General features: G+C 36.7%; 1 protein-coding gene across 1 annotated transcript in view; it reads right to left on the reverse strand.

The window, feature by feature from the left end:
- PTPN21 (protein tyrosine phosphatase non-receptor type 21) overlaps positions 1-23,027 on the reverse strand; it is a 115,717-nt gene that overhangs the window by 60,193 nt on the left and 32,497 nt on the right. Inside the window, exons 3-6 of the mRNA XM_069092382.1 lie at positions 10,490-10,659; positions 5,013-5,110; positions 3,433-3,500; positions 2,432-2,502 (exon numbers count right to left, since the gene is read on the reverse strand). Coding sequence (XP_068948483.1) covers positions 2,432-2,502; positions 3,433-3,500; positions 5,013-5,110; positions 10,490-10,659 — 407 coding nt within the window. The remainder of the gene's footprint in view (positions 1-2,431; positions 2,503-3,432; positions 3,501-5,012; positions 5,111-10,489; positions 10,660-23,027) is intronic.

Here is a 23,027-nt window from a genome sequence, read left to right on the forward strand (position 1 = left end):
TAAGTTACTTAACCCCAAACTGCCCTCCAAAAGGCAAAAAAAAAAAAGAGAGAGAGAGAGAGAGGAAAGATAAGAGAAAGAGAGGGAGGGCAGGAGAGAGACAGAGATGGAGTAAAAAAGAATGGGAGGGAGGGACAGAGAAAGGCAGAGAGAGAGAGAGAGAGAGAGACAGAGAGAGACAGAGAGAGAGAGAGAGAGAGAGACAGAGAGAGAGAGAGAGAGAGAGAGAGAGAGACAGAGAGAGAGAGAGAGAGAGAGAGAGAGAGAGAGAGAGAGAGAGAGAGAGAGAGAGAGAGAGAGAGAGAGAGAGAGAGAGAGAGAGAGAGAGAGAGAGAGAGAGAGAGAAACAGGGAGTCAGAAACAGAGTCAGAAAGAGAGATGAAGAGAGTCAGATACAGAAAGAGCCAGAGGCAGAGTCAAACAAAGATAGTCAGATAGAAAGAGACAGAGAGACAAAGAGAGATAGACCAGAGACCGAGATAGAGAAGAAAACAACAAATCCAGCTTGGACAGTAATAGAGGAAGTTCGATTTGAGTTGGGTCTTAAAGGATGAGTAAGTTTTAAATGAACAGTGAAAGGGACACCATCACCCTAGGCAGAGAAGGCATAAACTAAAACAGGAAAGTATAAAATATGTCTGAAGAAGAAGTACACCAATTTGCTGGATTAGCAGGCATGAAACTGGAACAGTGCATTGGGCCCATATTAATAAGAGACAAAAAACACATTTAAAGTACAGACTTCCTCCTACAGGAAATGAGAAACTACTGAAGGCCCATGAGCAGGGAACTGATGAAACCAGTTTTGCTGACATAAGAGAGAATGGAGCAAAAAGAGAATAGCACTCTCTGCCTCTACAATGTAAGACTAAGACCACAAGTAACACATCAGTCTTGATGGCCATTTTTTAAGTGGTGCCTATGGTACTAAGATAAAAATGTCAAACATTTCTAAAAGCACTCTAAAAGTAAAGCAATAATGTGAACCTTTATATCACATACCCTACTAAGCAGTAATATGGACACGGCACACAGTGGCTATTTGAAATGACACGTAGCTACTTAATTGCTTAGGAAAGACCCTGATTTTGTCTAGGTGAGAATATTTAAAGCAACTTGATATAATATAGAGAGCTGGACTTGGAATCAGCACAACTAGAGAGCAAATTCCATCTCTGACACATACTACCTAATTTCTCTCTACCTGAGTCTCCTCTTCTGTAAAACAGATAATGCAGGGCATCCCAAAAGTCTTAGTGCAGTTTAAGCTTTAATAGCCTAAAAGTCTATTAAAAGTCACCAAACTTTAAGTTATTAAAACTTAAAACTGCAATAAAACTAAAATGTTCATACTTTTTGAATCAGAAACTCCATTACTGGACTTAGACCCCGAGGAAGCCATCAATAAGAAGAAAGTCCCTACATACTCCAAAATATTTATAGCAGCACTTTTTTGTGATAGCTAAAAATTGGAAATAAAGTAGATGCCCATCAATTAAGGAATAGCTAAATAAATTATGATACATAAATGTAATAAAATATGTGCTATAAAGAATGATGTGTGTGATGACTAGAGAAGCCTGCAAAGATTTATATGAACTGATGCAAAGTGGAGTAAGCAGAGCCAAAAAAAATGCAAATAAACACACACACACACACACACACACACACACACAAAACACCTACAACAATTTAAATGGAAAGAACATTAACAAGAATGTAACAAAATTATGGAGATCAAACAGGATTCAAATGAAGAGATATGAGAAGACTCCTTCAACCTACCCTCATAGTGTTGAGAGGTCTACAGGCATTACACTTTGCATTTGTTTTAGGACTTTTTCAATGTATAGATCAATTTGCTGATTGTTTTTTTTCCTCTCTAAAAAAGTATTATTTGACATATGGGATGGTTCTCTGGGAGGGGTTAGGGGAGAAGTACACAGGATACTACGGTGATATAATCAAGAGAAAACATCAATTAAAACTTATTTTTTTAAAAGCTGCATTAAGACTTTTGGGACACCCTATACTACCTTTTATTATCTACCACAAAGGACTGTGGTGAGGTTCAAATGAGAAAATGCATATAAAGTGCTATGTAAATTTCATATTGGGATTTTTTTCCCCTTATAACTAAATCAACCAGTGTATAATGATTATTCCAATGACATCTGAAAATCATTTAGTGTAACTCCCTCCAAAAATGCAAGAATGAATACTGTGAAGGTAATTGGGTTGGGAGAGGGGAATTCTCCATTTGTAGTTCTGTTAAAGAGGGAGACAGATAAGTTTACAACACACTATAGATCTGACTCATGGATCAGAAAACTGGACTGCCATTAAGTTCTGAATTTACTTACATCAATGCATTTGTAAGATTGTAAAAGTTCATAACCATTTAAAAATCATTGCACTCTATGTTATTCACCTGTATTTTTGGTGTAGCAAGGCCACTTTTTGTGTTGCTTCTTCCAACATCTTTTCATCCTGTAACCATCCCTGTACACAAAACAAAGTAGTAGGTATTTGAACAAGCTGATTAAAATGGCTAAAGAATAAAACCAGCATCTGCAATCTTTACTACCAAATAACTGACAACAGGACTTATCAAAAGGAGTTTGGACTAAGGATTATGACCTTTTAACTAAGAAGAATAAAAAGAAAACTGCTAGCCCTTTTCATTTCATCATCACAATGCAAGGTATCATCCCAGTTATTTAAACATATGTACTATGTCCAATACCATAAGATCATGTGCATTTAAGAAAACAAAAAGGAATGGCATTTGTGTGACTACTAAGAGCAGAGCAGTATATTCCTTAGCTGCAGGGGTTTTCAAAACCTATGTCGTATCTATCAAAATTGATGTTTTAAGTGTGTGATATTATTTTCCTTCCAGGCACCCAAATCAAACTGCCTAAACAGGCCAGTATGTCTAAGAAAGAAAAGAAGAGCATCAGACTTCACTAGGGAAAAAATTATGCAAATCATAAATACACAACATATCATTTCACATGTCAGATACACATTTTTTTTTTTTAGTGCTTAATCCTAATCAGTCCACTACGTTGGGAAGTCACATCCCTTCAGTGGACCTCCATTGCCTCACTTATAAAATAAAGAGTTTAAGCTAAATAACCTCAAAGTCCTCTTCCAACTATAAAAATCTATCTCTTTGGGGAGGCCAGGTGGCTCAGTGAGTAAGAGCACCGGCTCCAGTGTCGGGATGACCTAGGGATCAAATCTGGGTACGGATACTCAGCACCACACCCAGAAATTACTGGCCATGTAACCTTGAACAAGTTACTTAACCCCAATTGCTTTAAAAAAAAATCTATCTCTTTATTTCAAGGATTAAAATATGGAAACTATATTCGGGCCCTATTATCTTATTCATTTTTAAGTTCTAACATAAAATGAAGTTCTTACCACAGGAAACAAGGCAAATCTTTGTAGAAAGTCCTGGGATTCATATTGATCAAAGTCACCAAAATCAGCTATAAAAGAAAAATAATAAAGGTTAAGATTCACTTATTAACTTATTTCAATTTGTTCAATGGAAAGAATGCTGGATTTGGAGTCAGAAGGGCTGGGTTTGAGATATGCCTTTGTCACTCACCTATGTGACCAAAGGCAAGTCATCTAACTTCTCTGGGAACTCAGTTTATTTATCTGTATAATGAACTTGATACACTTAATGGTCCCTTCCAGCTCTAAATCAGTAATAATAGTAGTAGTAGTATTTATATAGTCCCTATTATGTTCCAGGCACCATGTAAATTGCTTTACAAATACTCTCTCATTTAACCCTTACAAAGACCCTGAGAAATAGTTTTTTTTTTTAATTATCCCCTTATGGTTTTCAAAAAAGGTTTAATGTACTATATATAAAGATTATATGCTGCAGAAGTCAGATATCTCATGAAGAGAATAGTTTAAAATTTTTTTAATTAATGGTAGTTCAACAATAAATTTTTAAAAGACTAGCTTTAAAGAGTAATTTTACCTGGGTTCCTTCATTCTGAAAATCACCAACTAAGCTTACAAAGCAAGACAATTGACCATCATTTTCAAAGTAATTGCAAGTATGGTAACATGTGTAACATATATAATTATGTAGATAAAACATTACTAAGCCTGCACATGTGCAAAGCAAATTTTGTCAATTACCTGCCTGCTTTGCAATTCTAAAAGAAAAAAAACACTAGTTTAAAACCAAAGTGACATTCTTTGACCAAAATCTCCTATTAGAAAATAACTAGAGTAAATATGGAAAGCATGTTCATGGAACACTGAGTTCCACTTAATGGTCTCTGGCAGCTTGTAACTGTGGACTCAGATTGGAGGCTTGAAATATAAAGAAGTATAATTCGTGGTATCTGAGATACAAAAAATTCAGATTTCCTAGTTGGATTTCCCTACCATGAGTTCATCTGGAAAATTATTAACACATTCAATTAGGGTAATTTTGAATACCTTTATTCTCAAAACAACTTATTATTAGAAATAATAAAAATATATTTATATAATGTGCTTTAAGTTTTGCAAATCTCTTTATAAATATTATATCACTTTATTCTCACAACAGCCCTATGAGGTAGGTGCTATTACTATGTCAGGGAAGAAACTACAGGGAAGAAACTGGTTACGTAGCTTCCGCAGGGTCACACAACTTATAAAGAGTCTGAGCCTTTATTTGAACTGAGTGTGGTTGACACCTGGTCTAGCTATCAATCCACTTCACCACCTAGCTGCCTAATATGTTCCAGCTAACCTCTTGCACTTTCCTCAGTCTCCAGTATCTCACTAAACAATGACCACTGAATATTCATAATCTCTGCATTTCAAATGGAGGTTCCTGTGATCTAGGAACAAAGCTTTGTTAACATCCAGCTATTGATATTCAACGACAAACAGAAAGAGTAAGTCATTTGGGCCAATGGCTCTTTCCAGCAGATTGTTATAACACATCTTCAAAACACCTCTATTAATGTACTTTTCTGACTTACCTTGTACAGCTAAGCCCGCAAGCTGAATTGCCTGTTCTAGTGTGCAAGGGATATTTCCTTCTAATATATCTTTCTTCAGCTGCAGATAATACTGATACCTATTTAAAAAGAAGGAAAAAAGAAAACCTTTCATTATTTCAACTACTGGCTGAACTCATAAATTTTATGTATTCATGTAAGGGGTTTCCTAAATATGAACCACACCTTTGAAATGATTGTCCTTTGAAAGGTAAAATACATGTGTGTATAGAGAGAAAAATTACACAAAACTGAAATGTTTTATTCAGATGTTTTATTCATTTTTATCATCACTATACCCTTATTTGTTGTTCTCTTCTCCATGATAGTTCATCAATAAGTATCTGTGTTTGAAAGGCAGCACTTTAAAATGCTTCCTGAGTTCAAATCTGACTTCAGGCACTTACTAGCTATGTGATCTTGGACAAATCACCTAACCTTGTTTGCCTCAGTTCCTCATCTGCAAAACGAGCTGGAGAAGGAAATGGAAAACCACTTCAGTATTCTTGCCAAGAAAACACCAAAGTGGGTCACAAAGAGTCAGACACGACTCAAAAATGACTGAACCACAACAAAAATATCAATTTCTACTGAAGAACACAGAGTATTGAAAAATATGGAAGTTAATAAAGCATTTGATTAAAAAAGAAAAATATGAAAAAGGCACATTTAAGCTGAAACCTAATAAAAAATGAAATTAAATGATTAAGTCTCTAACTTCCACTATTTAACAATTATGAATCCTCCCGCTGCTAATATTCTACTAATAACTCAAAGAGATTACTCAGGTCACAAAGTAAGTGTCTGAAGAGGAAGTCAAACCTAGGTCATCTTGACTCCAAGGCCAGCACTCTAACCACTGTGCCAAATATATGTGCATATGAGCATATATGTGAACGTATGTGTATGTGTATATGTATATACATATATATATACACACTTATATTTACGTATTTGTGTAAAAACAACCTCACCATGCACCCCTCCCCAGTAGAAGTAAACTCCTTCAAAGCAAGGCCAGTTCTACTTTTATCTTTGTGACTAGCAACTAGCACCCTATCTTGCATACTAGGGTTGGAAGGAAGGAAGGTGTAATGGGGGTAATTTCATTGTTATAAAGAAATCTCTGTGAGGAAAACTTCCTCAGCAGTGCATCTTAAATCTGTTCATTGTGCAAGTGCTGAATGCAGTATGTTTGACACCTCTACCCTAGTTCATTTTTATATCTATAACCCCAGGATCTAGCATACTGCCTGACATAAGGTAGGTACTTAATATATAATAGCTGATGAATGGGAACTACCAAAAATAAGAGAAAAGAAAATAAAGCAAAGATACCAATGCAGAAGGAAAGAATAATAAGTAAAGCCCATATGGGTTTCAAATGGACTCAAATACCATGGGAAAAAGAAAAACGTATGGAAAACACCTACCTAGTGGAATAGGTGTGCAGCTGCCTTAAAGGCAACTGGATCTCATGGTGGACCCAGACTCAGGCCAAGTTCCCATCTTGCCTCAGACACTGTAACCTATGGTCCTGGGCAAGTCACTTAACCCTGTTTGCCTCACTTTCCTCATCTATAAAATTAGCTAGAGAAGGAAATGACAAACTACTCCAGTATCTTTACCAAGAAAACCCGAAATGGGGTCAAGAGAGATCAGACACAACTGAAATAACTAAAAGACAAACCCGGGGCAAGATACTTAACCTCTCTGGGCTTCAGTCACCTCATCTGTAAAATGAGGCTAATAAATAACATCTATCTCACAGTATTGTTGTGAGGACCCAATGAAATACTATGCATGAAGCATCTGCAAACCCTAAAGCTCTATGTAAATGCTAAGTAGTATTATTTCTAAGAAAATTCAAAATTGCACATGTTTAACTTCTATCAAATTGCTTGCCTTCTCAATGAGGGGGGAGGATAGGAAGAGGAGGAAAGAATTTGGAGCTCAAAATTTTAAAAGCCTAATGTTATGACTAATGTGGAAATGTGCTTAATATCATTGTATATGAATAGCTTATATCAGACTGCTTGCCATCTTGGGGAGAGAAGAGGGGAGGGAGAGAGAAAAAATTTGGAACTCAAAATCTTATAAAAGTGAATGATGAAAACTAAAAATAAATGTCAAAAAATAGTTATATGTAATTGGAAAAAATAAAAGATTTTTTTTTAAAGCAATTGGGGTTAAGTAACTTGCTCAAGGTTACACGGCCAGTTATTTCTAGGTGTGGTGCTGAGTATCTGAGCCCAGATTTGATCCAGGTCATCCCGACACTGGAGCCAGTGCTCTTACTCGCTGAGCCACCTGGCTGCCCCTAAGCAATTGGGGTTAAGTAACTTGCTCAAGGTTACATGGCCAGGTGTTTCTGGGTGGGTGCTAAGTGTCTGAGCCAGGGAGTCATCCCAACACTGGAGCCAGTGCTCTTACTTGCTGTGCTACCTGGCTGCCCCTAAAAGATTTTTTTTAAAAAGAAAAGTCAAAGGGACTCTGGTGGTCATTGATAAAACAGTTATAATTAGAAGAGAATTCATATGACTGTATTTGAAAGGGGGAACAGAAACATATTAGTGATTAGTCAAAAAGCTGATGATTGCCAATTAGAAACTAAAGGTAACACACAGTAGCATATATTTTGTTGTTTCAATAGTCATCCATTTCACCCTAGAGAATGTTACCCTACATAAGGTGATTATGAAAGCCTGGGTGGATAGGAAGCACATGAGGAGAAGAGGATTTAGGACTTTTTGTCATCCTATAAGAGAAAATGAACAAATGTTTGGCTCACTTTCTATATGCCAAAAGTTCCAGGAATATCTCATAGGGCCTCTAACAACAGTAGTTTCAGTAGGAAATCTGTAGCTCACCTAGAATGTAGCCCTGCAGTAACCAGTAACTAGTATGTAATGTTGGGAATCCTCAGGGAAATTTTACAACTCTTGCTCCCAGATGAGGTCAGGGCTCTTTATGGCCTAGTCCTCTTCCCTTGTACTATTCAGAAACCTGGCTTGTCTTTATCTCCATCTTCCTTATACATGATCCTGGAAAGTTGTCACAATATTTTTTCAGTGTTCTCAGAGTGAAACTTCCTCATAGGATCTTTTCATATGTCATTAACTAATCCCCTAGTGTATGATTACTATTATTATTAATGTTATTAACAATAATATCAATTTATATTATTAGTTCCAGCCTTATATGGAAATTCCACTCTATAGCAAACATTGTTATAATGAGATTCTGGTGTATTTAGGATATTAAAAATAATAATTACTCTTTGAATTCCCTCTTCTTGTTATTAATCCTTTTTTAAGTGAAAGGACATCATTGTTTATTTTAGATATACAGCATTTTTTAAAAGGAAGAACACTGTGGTCATGTGATAGTCTTTATGTTGACCACATGCATAACTAATGATTTTTTTCTGAGTCAGTTATATCACTGTGCAGACCTTTCCATACCCACTAGACTCACAAAGAAATAACAAAATTGAATGTGCCACCTTCTATTCAAAACTATCAGCCAAGAAATAGGAGATTGAACATGTCAAGTCAACTGTAAGCACTCAATCTACTTGGCAGACATAATCTCTCCCACCCCAAAGAGATAACCAACTAAAATTTAATAAACAACTGCTTCTTATAAAGTAATCTGCAGAATCATCAGCCCAATTTACATCACTAAGTCAAAGATCTGTGATTTCTTGTGTGTGGGAATTCCTGGTGTGGGAAGTTCTTCCACCTGTAACTTATAATCATGTGGAGTTGACTAAGGCTTAAAGCAGAACCCATAGTCACAAAGCTGGTTAAGTGTCACAGGAAGACTATGAAGCCAGGTCTTAATGACTCCGGGTCCTGAAGTCTAGTAGCTTAAAAATGAACTAAGCCTGCAAAACATCCTTTATTTCATGCTGCCTCCCCAGATCAAAATTGCTGACGCAGAGCATCTTTGTAAATAAAAAATATTATCCTGACAATAATCACACATTGAACGCCTGTGTGTTACACACATATCCTGGGAGATACTGGCACAGGACTCCCTAACAAGATGTACTCACATCAAAGAAGGCCCCGTGCTCTATAAGCAAAGCAGAAATGTGGTAACTTGAAAGAAATATGAGAGGAGGAAATTTAGAGCTATCTCTACTTCAAATGTTCATATGGACTATCCGTGCCTGACCTGTGGTAGAGGTGGATACACTGTACCTTGACCCAAACATAGTAATGCCATTTCGGTCCTCTTCAAGAATAAAGGACAACAACCAACCAACTTACTCATTCATAATTCAAAAGGTAGTATTATCTTAAACATGTGCGTGGTATATGTGTGTTTGCATACACATGCATGTGTACATGTATGTGCATTTTCTATTGTCCTGCAATACATACCATGAAAGCAGAAAACTGCAGTTACACAAGTTACGTTTGAAAAAAATGTACTTTTTCTAAACAAAGAGTGGAGATCAAATTTAAATTAAGAAACAAATTCATCTGGACCATATATTGGAGGTCATGTATTACAATAATAGTTTGAGATGATGCATTTTTTTTTATTGTTTTCCTTAGGACAATTTTCTTTCACTATGAAGATACCTTTTTTTACATGTTTTATCTCATGTTGCAATTTTATTTTAAACTTAAAAATCCCTAAGATCTATACCCTTCACCCTGTCTCTTTGCTCTTCTCTTTCTTCCTCCATAGTAAAAAGCTAATAATCCCTACTGTGGTTCTTTTACAAGTCCTCCATTACTATTTCATACCTTCCCCTCTCGAAGTTTCCTTTACCTATTCAAGCTTTTCACAAAATCTTCCTTGTCCTTAAAACTCCTACGAGAACTGGAGAGTCACCATGGAGACCAGAGCTATAAGAGGTCCTTTCGTGCTTTACCCTGAGGAATGAGCAGTAAGCACGGCTTAACCGATTTGGTGACATAGTTTGTGGATTTTGAAAAACCTGCTCCCTTTTTCCATACCATTATCCAAGTGCACAGAGAAAAAGTTCTCTTTCATGTAAAAATTATGACTGGCATCCCTCTATCAGTAAGACAAATCTAGAGCAAAAATACAATTTCTCTTTTATTCATTCCTTCCCTTTATGCCTAGGAAAAATTAATTCACACTGCACTGAGATAACCTCATAACAGAATTTGCCTATAACATTATTTCTACATGTTGGATGTGTTGGGATGAAATTTTGGTCTTTTAATGTCCAGGTTCAATCTCAATTTTATTTTTTTATCCTACCAGCTTATTTAAAAGAAAAACCAGGGTCAGCTAGGTGGCACAGTGAATAGAGCACCAGTCCTGGAGTCAGGAGGACCTGAGTACAAATCGGGTCTTAGACACTTAAAACTTACTAGTCATGTGACCTTGGGCAAGTCATTTAACCTCAATTGCCCTGCCTTTCCCCACTCCAAAAAAGAAAAATTAAAAACAATCAGACATGCTCTTCTTACCTGGTAATTTCCTGTTGAAGCTGGGAAACCGTAGGCACATAAAACACCACCCCAAAATAGACAGTAGGTTCCAATGCATATTTGTCTAACTGCTTTTTCAAAGGCTTGTCCAAATCTACCCACCGCCTCTGATTTTGCTTGTTGTAATACCACAGACTGAAGTAAGTAATCTGAAAAAAAGAAAGAAGCAAAGTGAACAGGCAAATACATATAAGAAAACTCATTCATTCAACAACTATATTTAAGAAGCTATTCCGTATAAAGTACATAGAATCCCAACCATTCAAACTGATAATGCAAAAGCAACTTCATGCTGGCTTTCTTCTTAGTACACACCACACAAAAAAGAATTAAAAGAAAATGCAAGGCTAATACTTTAGTATTTAGATTCAGAAACTAGTGACCTAAATCAGTTGTTTATACACTCTTTAAAGAACTCTGTAAAGATACTGACTTGTTTTATTTATTTATAGTTGGTGTTGACATCAGAATGCAATGGCCAAAATACTAATTGTTTGAGAGGCAACATAGCATAGTAGATAGAATGCTGATCTTAGAATCAGGAAGACAAGGGGATTCAAATCCAGCCTGACATTTACTAGCTAGAGGACTGTGGACAATTCACTTAACTCCCCAATCTTCCAAGCAACTAAGGCTATAATGTTGCACACAAGTTGCCAATTTGCATCAGTCTATAGAGTTCTCACACAATGAAGGTTCCAATGAAGGTTCCCTATAACAATGAAATCAGACCCTTAGTTTTCTCATTTCTACAGGCAGCTGGGTGATGAAGCACATAGTGTTGGAACTGGAGCTAGAAAGACCTGAATTCAAATCTAGTTTCCAATACTTTACTAGCTATGTGACTTTGGACATGTCAACTAACCTCTAACTGCCTCAGTTTCCTCCTCTGTAAAATGAAGATAATAATAGCACCTGCCTCCCAGAGTGGTTATGAGGAAGAAATGAGATAATATTTACAAACCTTAAAGTGCTGTAGAAGAAGGGAGATAATATTAAAATACCTATAGCACCTATATCACAGATTTGGTGAGAGTCTCAAATAAGAATGCATGGAAAGTATTAATGACTTTTATTTTAAGAGGTTTAACACAAATCAGAACATTAGAAAGCGTTACAGCTAATACTAAAACCATGAATTACTATTTACATTTTTAAAACAGTAAGTTTAAATATTTATTTCTGCATAATATCTTAGTATTTTACCAAGTGGCATGTCAAAATGGAGGTCATCCAGGATCAATGTATTCTTCTCTAGAGCCACTTAGCAGAATCACAGAACTTCAGAACTGGAAGATGGCCTTAGAAATCATCCAGCCCAGTATCCTCATTTTGCAGATGAGAAAATTGAGGCACAGAGATGTAAAATCATTTGATTAAGTTACACAAAGTGTTAGTGGTAGAAATATAAGACAAGATTTAGTTAATAGAAGTATTGGAGATGCAGATACAATTTTTCTTAAAACACAAAGCCTTAATTTCCTCACCCATAAAATGTGAACAATACCTTCACACAGGATTATACCTAGGAGATAACATTCCTCAAGCTTACCTAAAAGCACTAGATAAATGTTGGATATTATGATCAGTCCAAAAACAGGACAATAGCAACTTGGCAAAAATAACTATGTCGTGGCTCTTACATGGTGACTGAGCGCTGAACTCAAAATGAGCAAAATAAGGGGAAAGACAGCAAAATATACAACATTAAAAGAGTATAACTAGCTCAATAGACTCAACTTTTTATATCCCAGTATCTGCCCCTGCTTTTCATTAGGACAAAGCACTACAGTACTTAAAATAGTTGAAACCTTAGCCTTGGGTCACTGCTAATCTTTTAAAACTCAGTTCCCTAAGTCTGGGCAATTGGGGAAATTGCTGGCATAAAATTCAAGGATGCTTTGTTTTACTAGAATAATAACAATAAAACCAAGCAATAATACATCAACAATGACAGTAAAGCTACCTCCTAGGACTTGTGAGCATCCCGGCAATCAGGGAAAACAAGGAATGTCTTAATTTACAAGAATAAAGATGTGAGGCATTACTGCTATAATTAATCTCTTATCAGTTTCTTTTAAACAGAACAGCATAAGTAACTTTGTTTTATTTTTTAAAAAAGGAAGAACTATATTTTTAAAGCAAACTGATAATATTCTCCTTATCAAACCATCTCATATATATGAACCTTACTTAGTCAATATAAAGGTGTACCTCATCTTATGGAATTGATTTGTCCATGAAGAGTTGCATATAAATCAATTTTTTTAAAAAAATCAAACCTTACTTTAAATGCATTATAGCAGTTTGAATATTAAAGAGAATTACTTTATAAATAATTATTTTGGGGCAGGGAGGAAAAGGGTGGTTGGGACTTGTGATTTTTGGAAACTCGGTATAAAAACTCCTTAGAAGGTTGGCTAGGACACTAAGTAACTTACCAAAGGTAACACAGCCCAGTATGGGGAATAGTAGGTAATTCTGGGGAATCAGGGAAGGCTGATCTGGGACCATTCTCCAAAAACAAAGTTCCAACTCACCAATGGAAAAGAGGCCAACAGGCACACTACATACTGGTGTCTTATTACTACAAGAATTACTCCACTACTCAAGTGAAGCCTCTTAATCAATGGGAATGAAGGTGTGGTAAAGGGTGTGTATTTGTTGACAGGAAAGTGTGTCTAAGGGAGACAGGTGTGACTGTTGACAGGAACTATGAGATTGGTATGAAAAGAGTAATGTTTATAAGGAATTCCTTTGAGAAAGTAACAAGGGGGGGGGGGGGGGGGGGGGGGAAGGAGTAGCTAGGTGACCCAGTGGATGGAGTGCCAAGACTGGAGTTAGGAAGGCTCATTTGACCCTGGGCAAGTCACTTAACCCTGTTTGCCTCAGTTTCCTCATCTGTAACATGAACTGGAGAAGGAAATGACAAACCCCTTCAGTATCTTTGCCAAGAAAATCTCAAAGGGGGTCACAGAGAGTCAGACACTGAGATAACAACCAAGAGGGGGGAGGAGGAAAGAGTCAATAGTAATCAGCATTCCTTCCAAGAGGCAAGAGTCATCAGTATACCCATCCAACTTCTGGTCAGATCCCCTTCCTTCCAGAAATGTCTATGGGACACAGGGAGAGAAGTGGACCAGCTACCTCTGATATGTCACCTTCCTCTCCACCCCTCTCCCCACTAGAACGTAAGCTTCTTGAAGAAGGGGCAGTATTTCTGCCTTTCTTTGTATCCCCCATGCTTAGCCTGACACATAATAAATGCTTAATGTTTGTTAACTATATCCTATTCCTCTAGCTGATGGACATTCCAAATACTAAAAGGTTATTGGCCTTACTTCTAATTCCCTGGGATCCTCTCAAATGGATGTCCTAAGCTACACACAGGATAGGTGTTCTAACATGACACCATTCTCCCTCCCACTGGGGATCTCTGATACATTTTGTATAGCACACTGGATTATAGGATTTAAAACTGGAAGAGACCTTAAAAATTACCTAGGTCATGTTATTCATTTTCTAAATGAGAAAACTAAGCCCCAAAAAAGAGTTAAATGACCTAATGAAGTTCGGATTGTTACTATAAACCCAGTGGTATTTTTACTGGCTCATTCATTTATGGATACTTAACTACAGCCTTTTTAAATTTGAAAGATGTTTGAGTTCAATCATTCATTCAACAAGCATTTAGAATGTTCCTGCCATGTGCAAAGTATTGAGGAAGCAGTGAGGAAGTTCACAACCTAGTAGGGAAATTATTAATCATAGAAACTAAGGCAAAAGAGAACTAAGAAGTCATCTGGGTCACCCTCTCATTTTACAGATGAGGAAAAGAGAACAAAAGAACCTTCCCCAAGGTCACACAGTGATAGAAGTGGGAATGGAAACCAAGTCCTCTAACTCCACATTCAGTGCTCTGGCATATACAATTCAATATTGACATGTACATAAGCAAATCATCAGTGCAAAATGTAGGGGGGGAAATGTCAAGCCTAAAATCTTTTGACAATTCCAAGGCAAGGAAAAAAAATTCTGCTTTGGTGGCACAGGTGCAAATGAGGTGCAAATTCTCAATTAAACATTGAAAGTAAAAGCAAAGACAGGAGAGTGTAGAATGTGTTCTCTATGACTTAGAGTAATGAAATTAGAGTAATGCTGCAGCATGGAGTTTTCAAAGGACAGTAGGGTTGCAAAGACAGGATGACAGATTATTGAGCACCTATTGAACACCTTGAGTATCAGGCTATGGAACTGGGCAATATCAAACTGGGGCAGCTTGGTGGTGCTGTGGACAAAACACTAGACCTGGAGTCTGGAAGACTTGAGTTCAAATGTGACCTCAGATACTTACTAGCCCTGTGACCCTGGGTAAGTCACTCCACCTTGTTTGCCTCTGTAAAATGAACGAGAGAAGGAAATGGCAAACCACTTTGATATCTTTGCCAAGAAGACCCAAAATAGGGTTACAAAGAGTTGGACAAAACTGAAACAACTGAATAACAACAATTATTAAAGAAAAAAACAGTGAAGAATTCTGAGCAGTGTAGTAGACCAGGGAACACCACTTAAGACAAGAGTCTTAGTCCTGAAAATAACCCTTCATTCGCATGGGTTTTTCCTTAAATGCTACGCATAGAGGAATTTGAATTAAACAAGTAGTATACTTTGGTTTATTTTGTAATGTCCATTTAGAGAGTTAATAACTAGAAGAAAACCCCTTGACTAATTTGTTAGCATTGTGAAAGATGGTATAATTTAAAAGAGATGACCTAATTCTTAAGGTATTCTACACTTCTGAGATTAACTAGGACTTAAGATTTATTTATATTAGTCATAATTTATTACTCATGGCACATGTGGGCAGAAAATCAAACAGAAACATAGATAAATAGATCTGTGAAACTGCACCATAATTAGTTTCCAACAAATTGCATAATAGATCATGGAAAGGAATAGCCAAGATTATATAAAATTATGCAATAGCTGAAAAGAATAGTAAGCTTAGCAAGAAAAGACATTCAGCTAGGCATTGATTGGTTATTCTAGGAACAGGATTTTGTACATTGACTTACATGATACAGGAAAAATAACTGCTCAGGTATTTTCTCTTCTGTATACATTCAATCTTAAGTAATCAAGTAGTATTTCTAGGGATACCAAAGTCAAGTCTATATTTACATTTTCAAAAAGATTCTGTAATTGCAAAAGATTGATTCTGGAAACATTTAGACATATGAAAATAAGTTGGGCTTAGATAGCACCTTCGGACTTTTATACATTAGAATATTCAAGGAATCTTTTTGCTTCTGAAGACATAACTTTGCTTCTAAAAATGTCACATGTTTGACTCAAGCTTTATTCAAGCAGATATAAGCCTTCTTATCAAACAGAAACTTTTTAATGGAGCTCCCTACTTATATTACTTTGTGTTAGCCAGCTGGAGAGTTAATTTCCCAAATAATGTAAGCCTCACATGAAACAGAAATGCCTCTCCCTGTAAAGGGGTGACCTCGGAAGGCCACAGCAAAGGTAACCAGAAAGGTTTCAGAGGAAATGTTTACAAACAAGCAAGCAATGTATCTATGTCTGACATTCAAAGACCACCAACTGTTTCTGTGTCTGACATTCAAGGATTGCCTTGCCAACTTTGGAGGGGTTCCTCACAAGAGCAACTGAGTGATGACTTTTTTGGCCTCATGAAACCATTGGCCACGGCACAGAAAGTTGTCAATCTGCATTAGTGGAGGGAGCTCTTAACTAAACTGATGAAATTTAATTCAACAAGCCCTTGTTAAGTTTTTACTAAGGCACAAGCCACTACATAGGAACTGGTAAAATATACAAATTAAAAACAGTCCCTGTCCTAAAATATTAAAATAAATACATGCAGAAATAATTAAAATCTAAGTTACATACAGCAAGCCTAAGCTTGCACACAAATGTTGAAGAATAAATCTTGTCTGAACATACCAAAGACTACAAACTAAAGAGGGTAGAGAAAAGTGCCAAAAATGTAATAGTATAGCAGAGAAGTAGATAAGCAATTTATATTTTTGAATGTGAAAAGTCACATTTACTGTAGTACATTTTTAAGTCAACATTTTTACATTCTGATTGTCACAAAAAAATCACAAGCCAACTCTTTTATAATGTGCAACATGGAAATTTCAAAAGGAGCAATTTTAAAGTTTGTCACTGCTTTAGAAATAAAACTAAAATCCTTTTCAAGTATGAAACCATTAGGTCTATAAGTTAGTAGTCACAGCTGGAATTAATAGTCTGTTAAATGGTTTCATATTATATATCCTTGTGCAGAGCCTGACACACGCTGGGAATTAAATAAATGTTTACTGATTGTTTGACCTAATTAAGACATAATAAGGATAAAGGGGAAAACGTTTTTAATAAAATTCACTCATCCTTAAATATACACAATTTTGAAGATGTGGAAGCCTCAATTCTTTAAGATATCTGAAATGGGGAAAGATAACAAACAACTGGGAAAAAATCATGGGTGTCATTACTTCCCCATAAAAAGGCACTGGAAAGAATAACAATGACTACCAATCCACATACCTAATCTCTCACCTCTCCAAAATCTTTATGGGCAGTTTAGCACATTTATCAAGGGTATGGCTGACTAACAAGCAAATGCTATTCTGCAGTAGATCACATCTTTACATAATTGAAAGGTGCAGTGAATACAAGATCCCATTGTGTTAACTGTTTGCCAACTTCAAAAAAAAAGTGCTTAATTCCATATAACTAAAATGGAATCTAGAAGGCTCTCCTTCAACAACAACCCAGTAATTTACATAGCTCTTTAAAGTCAACAAAGTACTTTATCTATGTATTTCATTTGAGCCTCACAAAAATCATTTGAGACATAGGATGATCAAGTATGACTTTAGTTATCAACCATGTCATGTAGGCAAGAAGTGACATACAGGGTACAATTTAAGAAATACAGTGGCAGAAAAGGAAATGGGATAGATATGTGCAAACCCCGGAGTGAAGACAGAGAGATTATGTGACTTGTCCACAATCACACAACTCGCAAGTATTAGAGGTGAGATTTTATATCTTCTATAATAGAATGAAGAATAATACAAGGAATTATAATTTTCCTGTTTCATAGGAGTAACTTTGTTAAAATAATAGTATAAATTAATAGCACTAAGATATCTTTTGATGATTAATTTCAAGTCAAATAACAATATAGAATAAATGTTAAAGAATCAGTCTTTTAAAAATTTTAGAGTCTTTCTACCTCTAAAGTCAAAGGACTCCATACACTATACCACACTACTTCTAGAACATCAAGTCCCAAAATATTATAGAGTATCCTAAATGAGCTCTGTAATCATTCTAGAGTACAGCCTCACTATTCACAGGGGAAAACCCACTAGAATGGAGAATGCCTATTATCTTGATAAGGATAAGCAATCGCATAGATAGCCCATAATTCTGATCTATCATTACACATGTTGAATTGACAGTAGAGGCAGACAATGAATTAATGCCAGAGTCATGCAAGAGATAGAGTGGAGAAGATTGCATTTAGGAAACTGCATGTTTTTTAATGATTCCAACTTCTCTCTGAAATTGAAATCCATCTTTTTAACACTAATGTTCCTCTGATAATACTATAGTCCTGGAAATCAGGAAATATCACAATCTCAGAAGAATCAAAATTATAGGTCACCCAAAGGAGGATGAAGAGAGACACATGGTGGGTATAAATAGGGTTGCAGCATCTTACCCATCTTGAATTACACACAAACAACCTAAAATATATCATCAAAGAGATAACTGGGACAGCATGTGGATTGGTCATATAGCAAGTAAGAGATAGCAAATGGACAGACTGCTCAAATGCTATGATGACACCCACTTAATATCAGGAGACTTCAATAACGAATTTACCGGAGGCAAATACACAAGAGTCAGACAGTACAAGTAAGAATAAAGAATTTTCAATTCTACATTATAATTCAAATCTACACTGTTGGGAGTGAGAAACACTTTCACTGATGAGATCACAGATTCATTGAAATGCTGAGTATTAACAAATGTGCATTTAAAATGGTTATTTCTTTCCTACTACACATTATAGCTGCAAATCTGTTAGCTACCAACAAAATGGTTCTGTGAGTACCATAGGGATGGTGGATAGTGAGTGCCAGAAAGACACACTCCTAACAATAGAGAACTCTCCTGACTTCCAGGTCATATGAGCAACAAGACGGTAATCTAGACATTTTCTCAATCCCTCAAACCTCTCCAAAGCAGAAAGCATATACCAAAGATAACGCAACTTCAGCTGTGTCCATGGTCCAGGACACCCAGAATCCAAAAGAGGGGGAAAATACAAACCCCAAACCCAGGAAGTGATACTTACTGACCTTGAGCTCACTCAGCACTGCTTCCTTACCTTCCATGCTATTGGCAGCGAAGCTACACTGGTAGTCCCAAGGTCATGACATAGGCTTACATCAATACCCACCCCTAAAACCTTGATCTCCCCTCCCTCCCTCTTTCCAGTGCCATGGAGATCTCAGCTCCAAGCAGTGGAAATCTGCTTGGGCCTCAGCAGCCAACTTGGCCACAGCTCTTCAAGAGCAAATGCTTGCCCAGGGCTTCAAGCCAGAAGCACCAGCACCGCCAATGCCAGAGCAAAGAATTGAGGAACAGAGGAAGTGGGACAGGTCACCAGGACAAGACATTGTATATAGGGGGAGCTATGCAACAGTCCACCAAGCCTGAGGGAAAAAGCATAGAATTCAGCTGGGGCTAGCTCTGACTACCCAAAAGTCACATGATCTAGGCTGATGAACTATGTATTGTCCATTGTGGAAGGAGGTTGAGATGCTTTGAGATCCATGAGTTGCCCATTGTGGAAAGAAGTTGAGATATTTTAAGATCCAATCATCAAGGAAACTACAATCCAGAGGGCAGAGAATAAGCAAATGAGTGATAAGGAAAATCACTCGGTGGGGACTGAAAGTATCAAAGATTTTAGTAAGAATAGAACTCAAAGATCTTGAACATATACAGATAAATTAACAGGAAAAACAGTAAAAGAAGAAAATGTGGTCTCCAGATCTAATACACTAGAACTGGAGTTCAGGCATCTATGAATAAATACTGCAAAATAAAGGAAAATAATTCAACACTTGATGAGACAGAAGATCTTGTGGAATTTGAGAAAAACATAGAACCACAAGAGAGCTCTCCTCAGATTTCTTCTTTAAATCAAAAATAGCACATGATTTGTCTGTTTAAAAGAGGGAAGTTTACAAACATAATAGTATAAATAAACAACATTAACACATATTAATAAATTAATTTTAAGTTGAGGAACAAGGTAGAACAAATTTCAAAATACAAACATCTAAGCACAGGATTTACCTCATATTTCAACCATTCAATAATATAACTATTATACTAATATAACTATTCAATTACTCTAACTGGTATTTGCCCAGGTCTGAACTGAACTCACCTGGATCTCCTTGAGTTATAATCATGCCAAAAGCACTTGACATAACTTTCTTAAAAGGCTCTTGCAAATAAACCTTTATTACAGTAGCCATTTCCTATAATTATTAAAAATAGGAACTTCTCTGATCATGACCCCTATTGTTCCCAACGATCCACAATCCCTTCATTTCCCACCAAGGAATGCATACATTGTCCAACAAGTCAATGTCAGCTCCTGTAGATGGAGCTGAATGGACTGGATTACAAAGAATGCTGAACTTGAAGTGAGGAAGACCTCAATTCAATTCTAGCCTCAAACACTTACTATGTGACCATGCCCACACTCTCTCAGTTGGCTTCCTCATGTGTAAAATAGGGATGTAAATAGCACCCATTTCACAAAGTTACTGGGCAGGGCAAATGAGATAACATCTGAAAAGTTCTTTGCAAATGTTTAAAGCACTATATAAATGCTATTTATTACTACTACTACTACAATGTGTTTCTTTGTTTTGCTTAATTACATTTCATTATTACAAGGCAAAGAGCAGGGAGTTATCAAAAAGAAGATAGTTGTGAAGGCCAGGGTCCATTTTCTGCCCCCATTCCCCAGGAAGATCAGACTACTCCTTTGAAGGGGCCACCAAGACTTTAACTGGTCTAAGGACTAAGCCTCAAGCAGTCTAGATGTTAACTCAACTTTTCTGGTAGCCTAAGGTAGCAAAGACAAGACTTCCTGGAAACCACAGGACATAAAAAGGAGGAAAGGGTTTTAGACTTGGTTGATGTCCAAAGTCTGCAGGAGTCACCACCCTATGTCCTGCTGACCAGAATTTTCATTTGGAGATGAGGGGCTTACTCAAGCATCCCTCTCTATTTTAGCTAAGTAAGCCTTTTGTTAAGTACTAAATAACTTATCAGTATCTGGTTTCTTCCAATATTACACCTAAACTATTAGGAAACTAGTATAAGACCACTATTAAGAGCTAGTTTCAAAAAAAAAAACTAATAAAACTTTGTGTTGATTGTTGTTTCTTTTAGCTGACTTTTTTGAGTTTTATCTTTATTTTGGCATTACAGTGGAGTGTTTTGATAGCTATGCTTCTTGCTTACAGAGGAAACCAGAGACATATATATTCCCCCTTTATACACTGATTGTGGTTTGGAACATTGATTCAAATACCAAGTCATATAAAAGAAAAACCAGCTATTATATCAGTTCCAAATCCTGTCAGAATGTAAACCTTTTCCTAATATTCCCAACTGACTTTTTCCTAATCACTTCTAGAGCCCATTTATTTCTGTTTTGTTTTATTTTTTAAAAAACATATAGCAGATCACTAACTACATTACATAATTGGCTAAAAGATTTTATTTGTTTATACTATTGCTTTTTTCTGGCACTAGTTTGTTTTATATCTGGCTTAAAAATTCAACAAATATTTATAATCTACTTAATCAGAGAAGCATAAGAAAACATGTGCACTTATGCAGAGTAAAAGCAAAAACCATGGAATAATACACACAATAATTACAATCTAAAAGGAAAGATCATTTGAAAAACATGAAAGTTGAGGAATTATAATGACCAAGCACCAAAGTAAGTCCCAGAGAAGAAATGAGATCAGAGAATGCATCTTATATTGCCTTCTTTGAAGAAGTGAGAGTCTATGGATTTGGAACACTGCATATAATGTCTGACTGAACTGACATGGTTAATTTTGCTAAATATCTTTTTCTTTTACTTATTTTTTTTTTAGCCTTGTTAGGAAGAATTGCAAACTGAGGAAGGGGAAGAAAGGGAAGAGAACATGAAAGGAAGGGAAAAGAATAAGCCAGACCCTGTGCTTAAGTGCTTTACAAATATTTCACAAGATCCTCACAACAATCATGGGACATAGGTTCTATAATTATCTCCATTTTATAGTTGGAAAAGTGATTTTTTTCAAGGATCACACAACTTAGCAAGTCTCGGAGGTTGGAATTGACTCAAGTCTTTCTGATTCTAGGTCTGGAGTTCTACCTACTGCCAGGGAACAGAAATATTTGAAAATGAAGATGATGTACTCATAAAAATTAGAGAAAGGATATCCTGGGAAAAAGATGTCCACATAAGCATAATGCAGTATGCCAGGCATGGAAATGTAAAGATCAAAATAAGCCCCCCCCTGTAGCAACAAGCACCCCAGCGTCCCCAGGGTGGCTGCTCACACAGGTTCTTAGATCTGCTTTGATAAAGGAAAGCAACTCAAAATGGGTTAACAAGCTTACTTTAATCAGTCAAACATGTTATTGTTTACCTAGTTCAGGGGAAAGAGGTCAGCACCCCAAACTTCAGAATATACAGACAGAATTATCAAGACAGAAACACATCAAGTAGACAGATTTCAAACTGTCCAACCATTACATCCATACCAAATCAACATCTGGGTTTCAAAGGGGGGGGGGGCCGCGCTTCTGGACAACGGCTTCCCAGAATCCACATCAAATCACAGAACACTTCTCAAAGTGAGCCCCAAAACAAAGCCTCACATCAGGGCTTATATAGCCTTCTCCTGGCTCAGAGAATGTAACAACCTTTTGGACTCACTGGCCAATCAAAAAGTATTTACTGAAAAACAAGCCTCCCACCCCAGGCTCCAGGTGCACTTTAGCCTAGAGGCAGGGAAGATCTTTAAAATTTACATTCCCATTACATTCGGCCCCAAGATCTTTCATGCCCATAGCATAGTCAATTTACTTTTGAATCAGCACTAAACATCTCTTAGGTCACATTTTCAAGACCCAGAACTAAAGTTACCAAAGTGGCCACTGGGCCTTAAACAAACACAAAATACATTGTATTACCACTTCAATTCAAAACAAGAGGCCAAATAAAGTTCTCTTGGGGGGAGGGGAGTGTCCTTCCCCTCACACAGCTCCAGCCCCTGCTTCCAAGTACAGAGAGGGGGCTGGGCAACAAAACCAACAAGGTGGGGTCCCTGGGGATCCAAGGCACTTCATCCCACCCACCATAGTCACAAGTCCATTC

The sequence above is a fragment of the Petaurus breviceps genome, unplaced genomic scaffold, assembly GCF_028583685.1.
Source record: "Petaurus breviceps papuanus isolate PSGF00001 unplaced genomic scaffold, PetGlider_PUasm1.0 189, whole genome shotgun sequence".
NCBI lineage: Eukaryota > Metazoa > Chordata > Mammalia > Diprotodontia > Petauridae > Petaurus > Petaurus breviceps.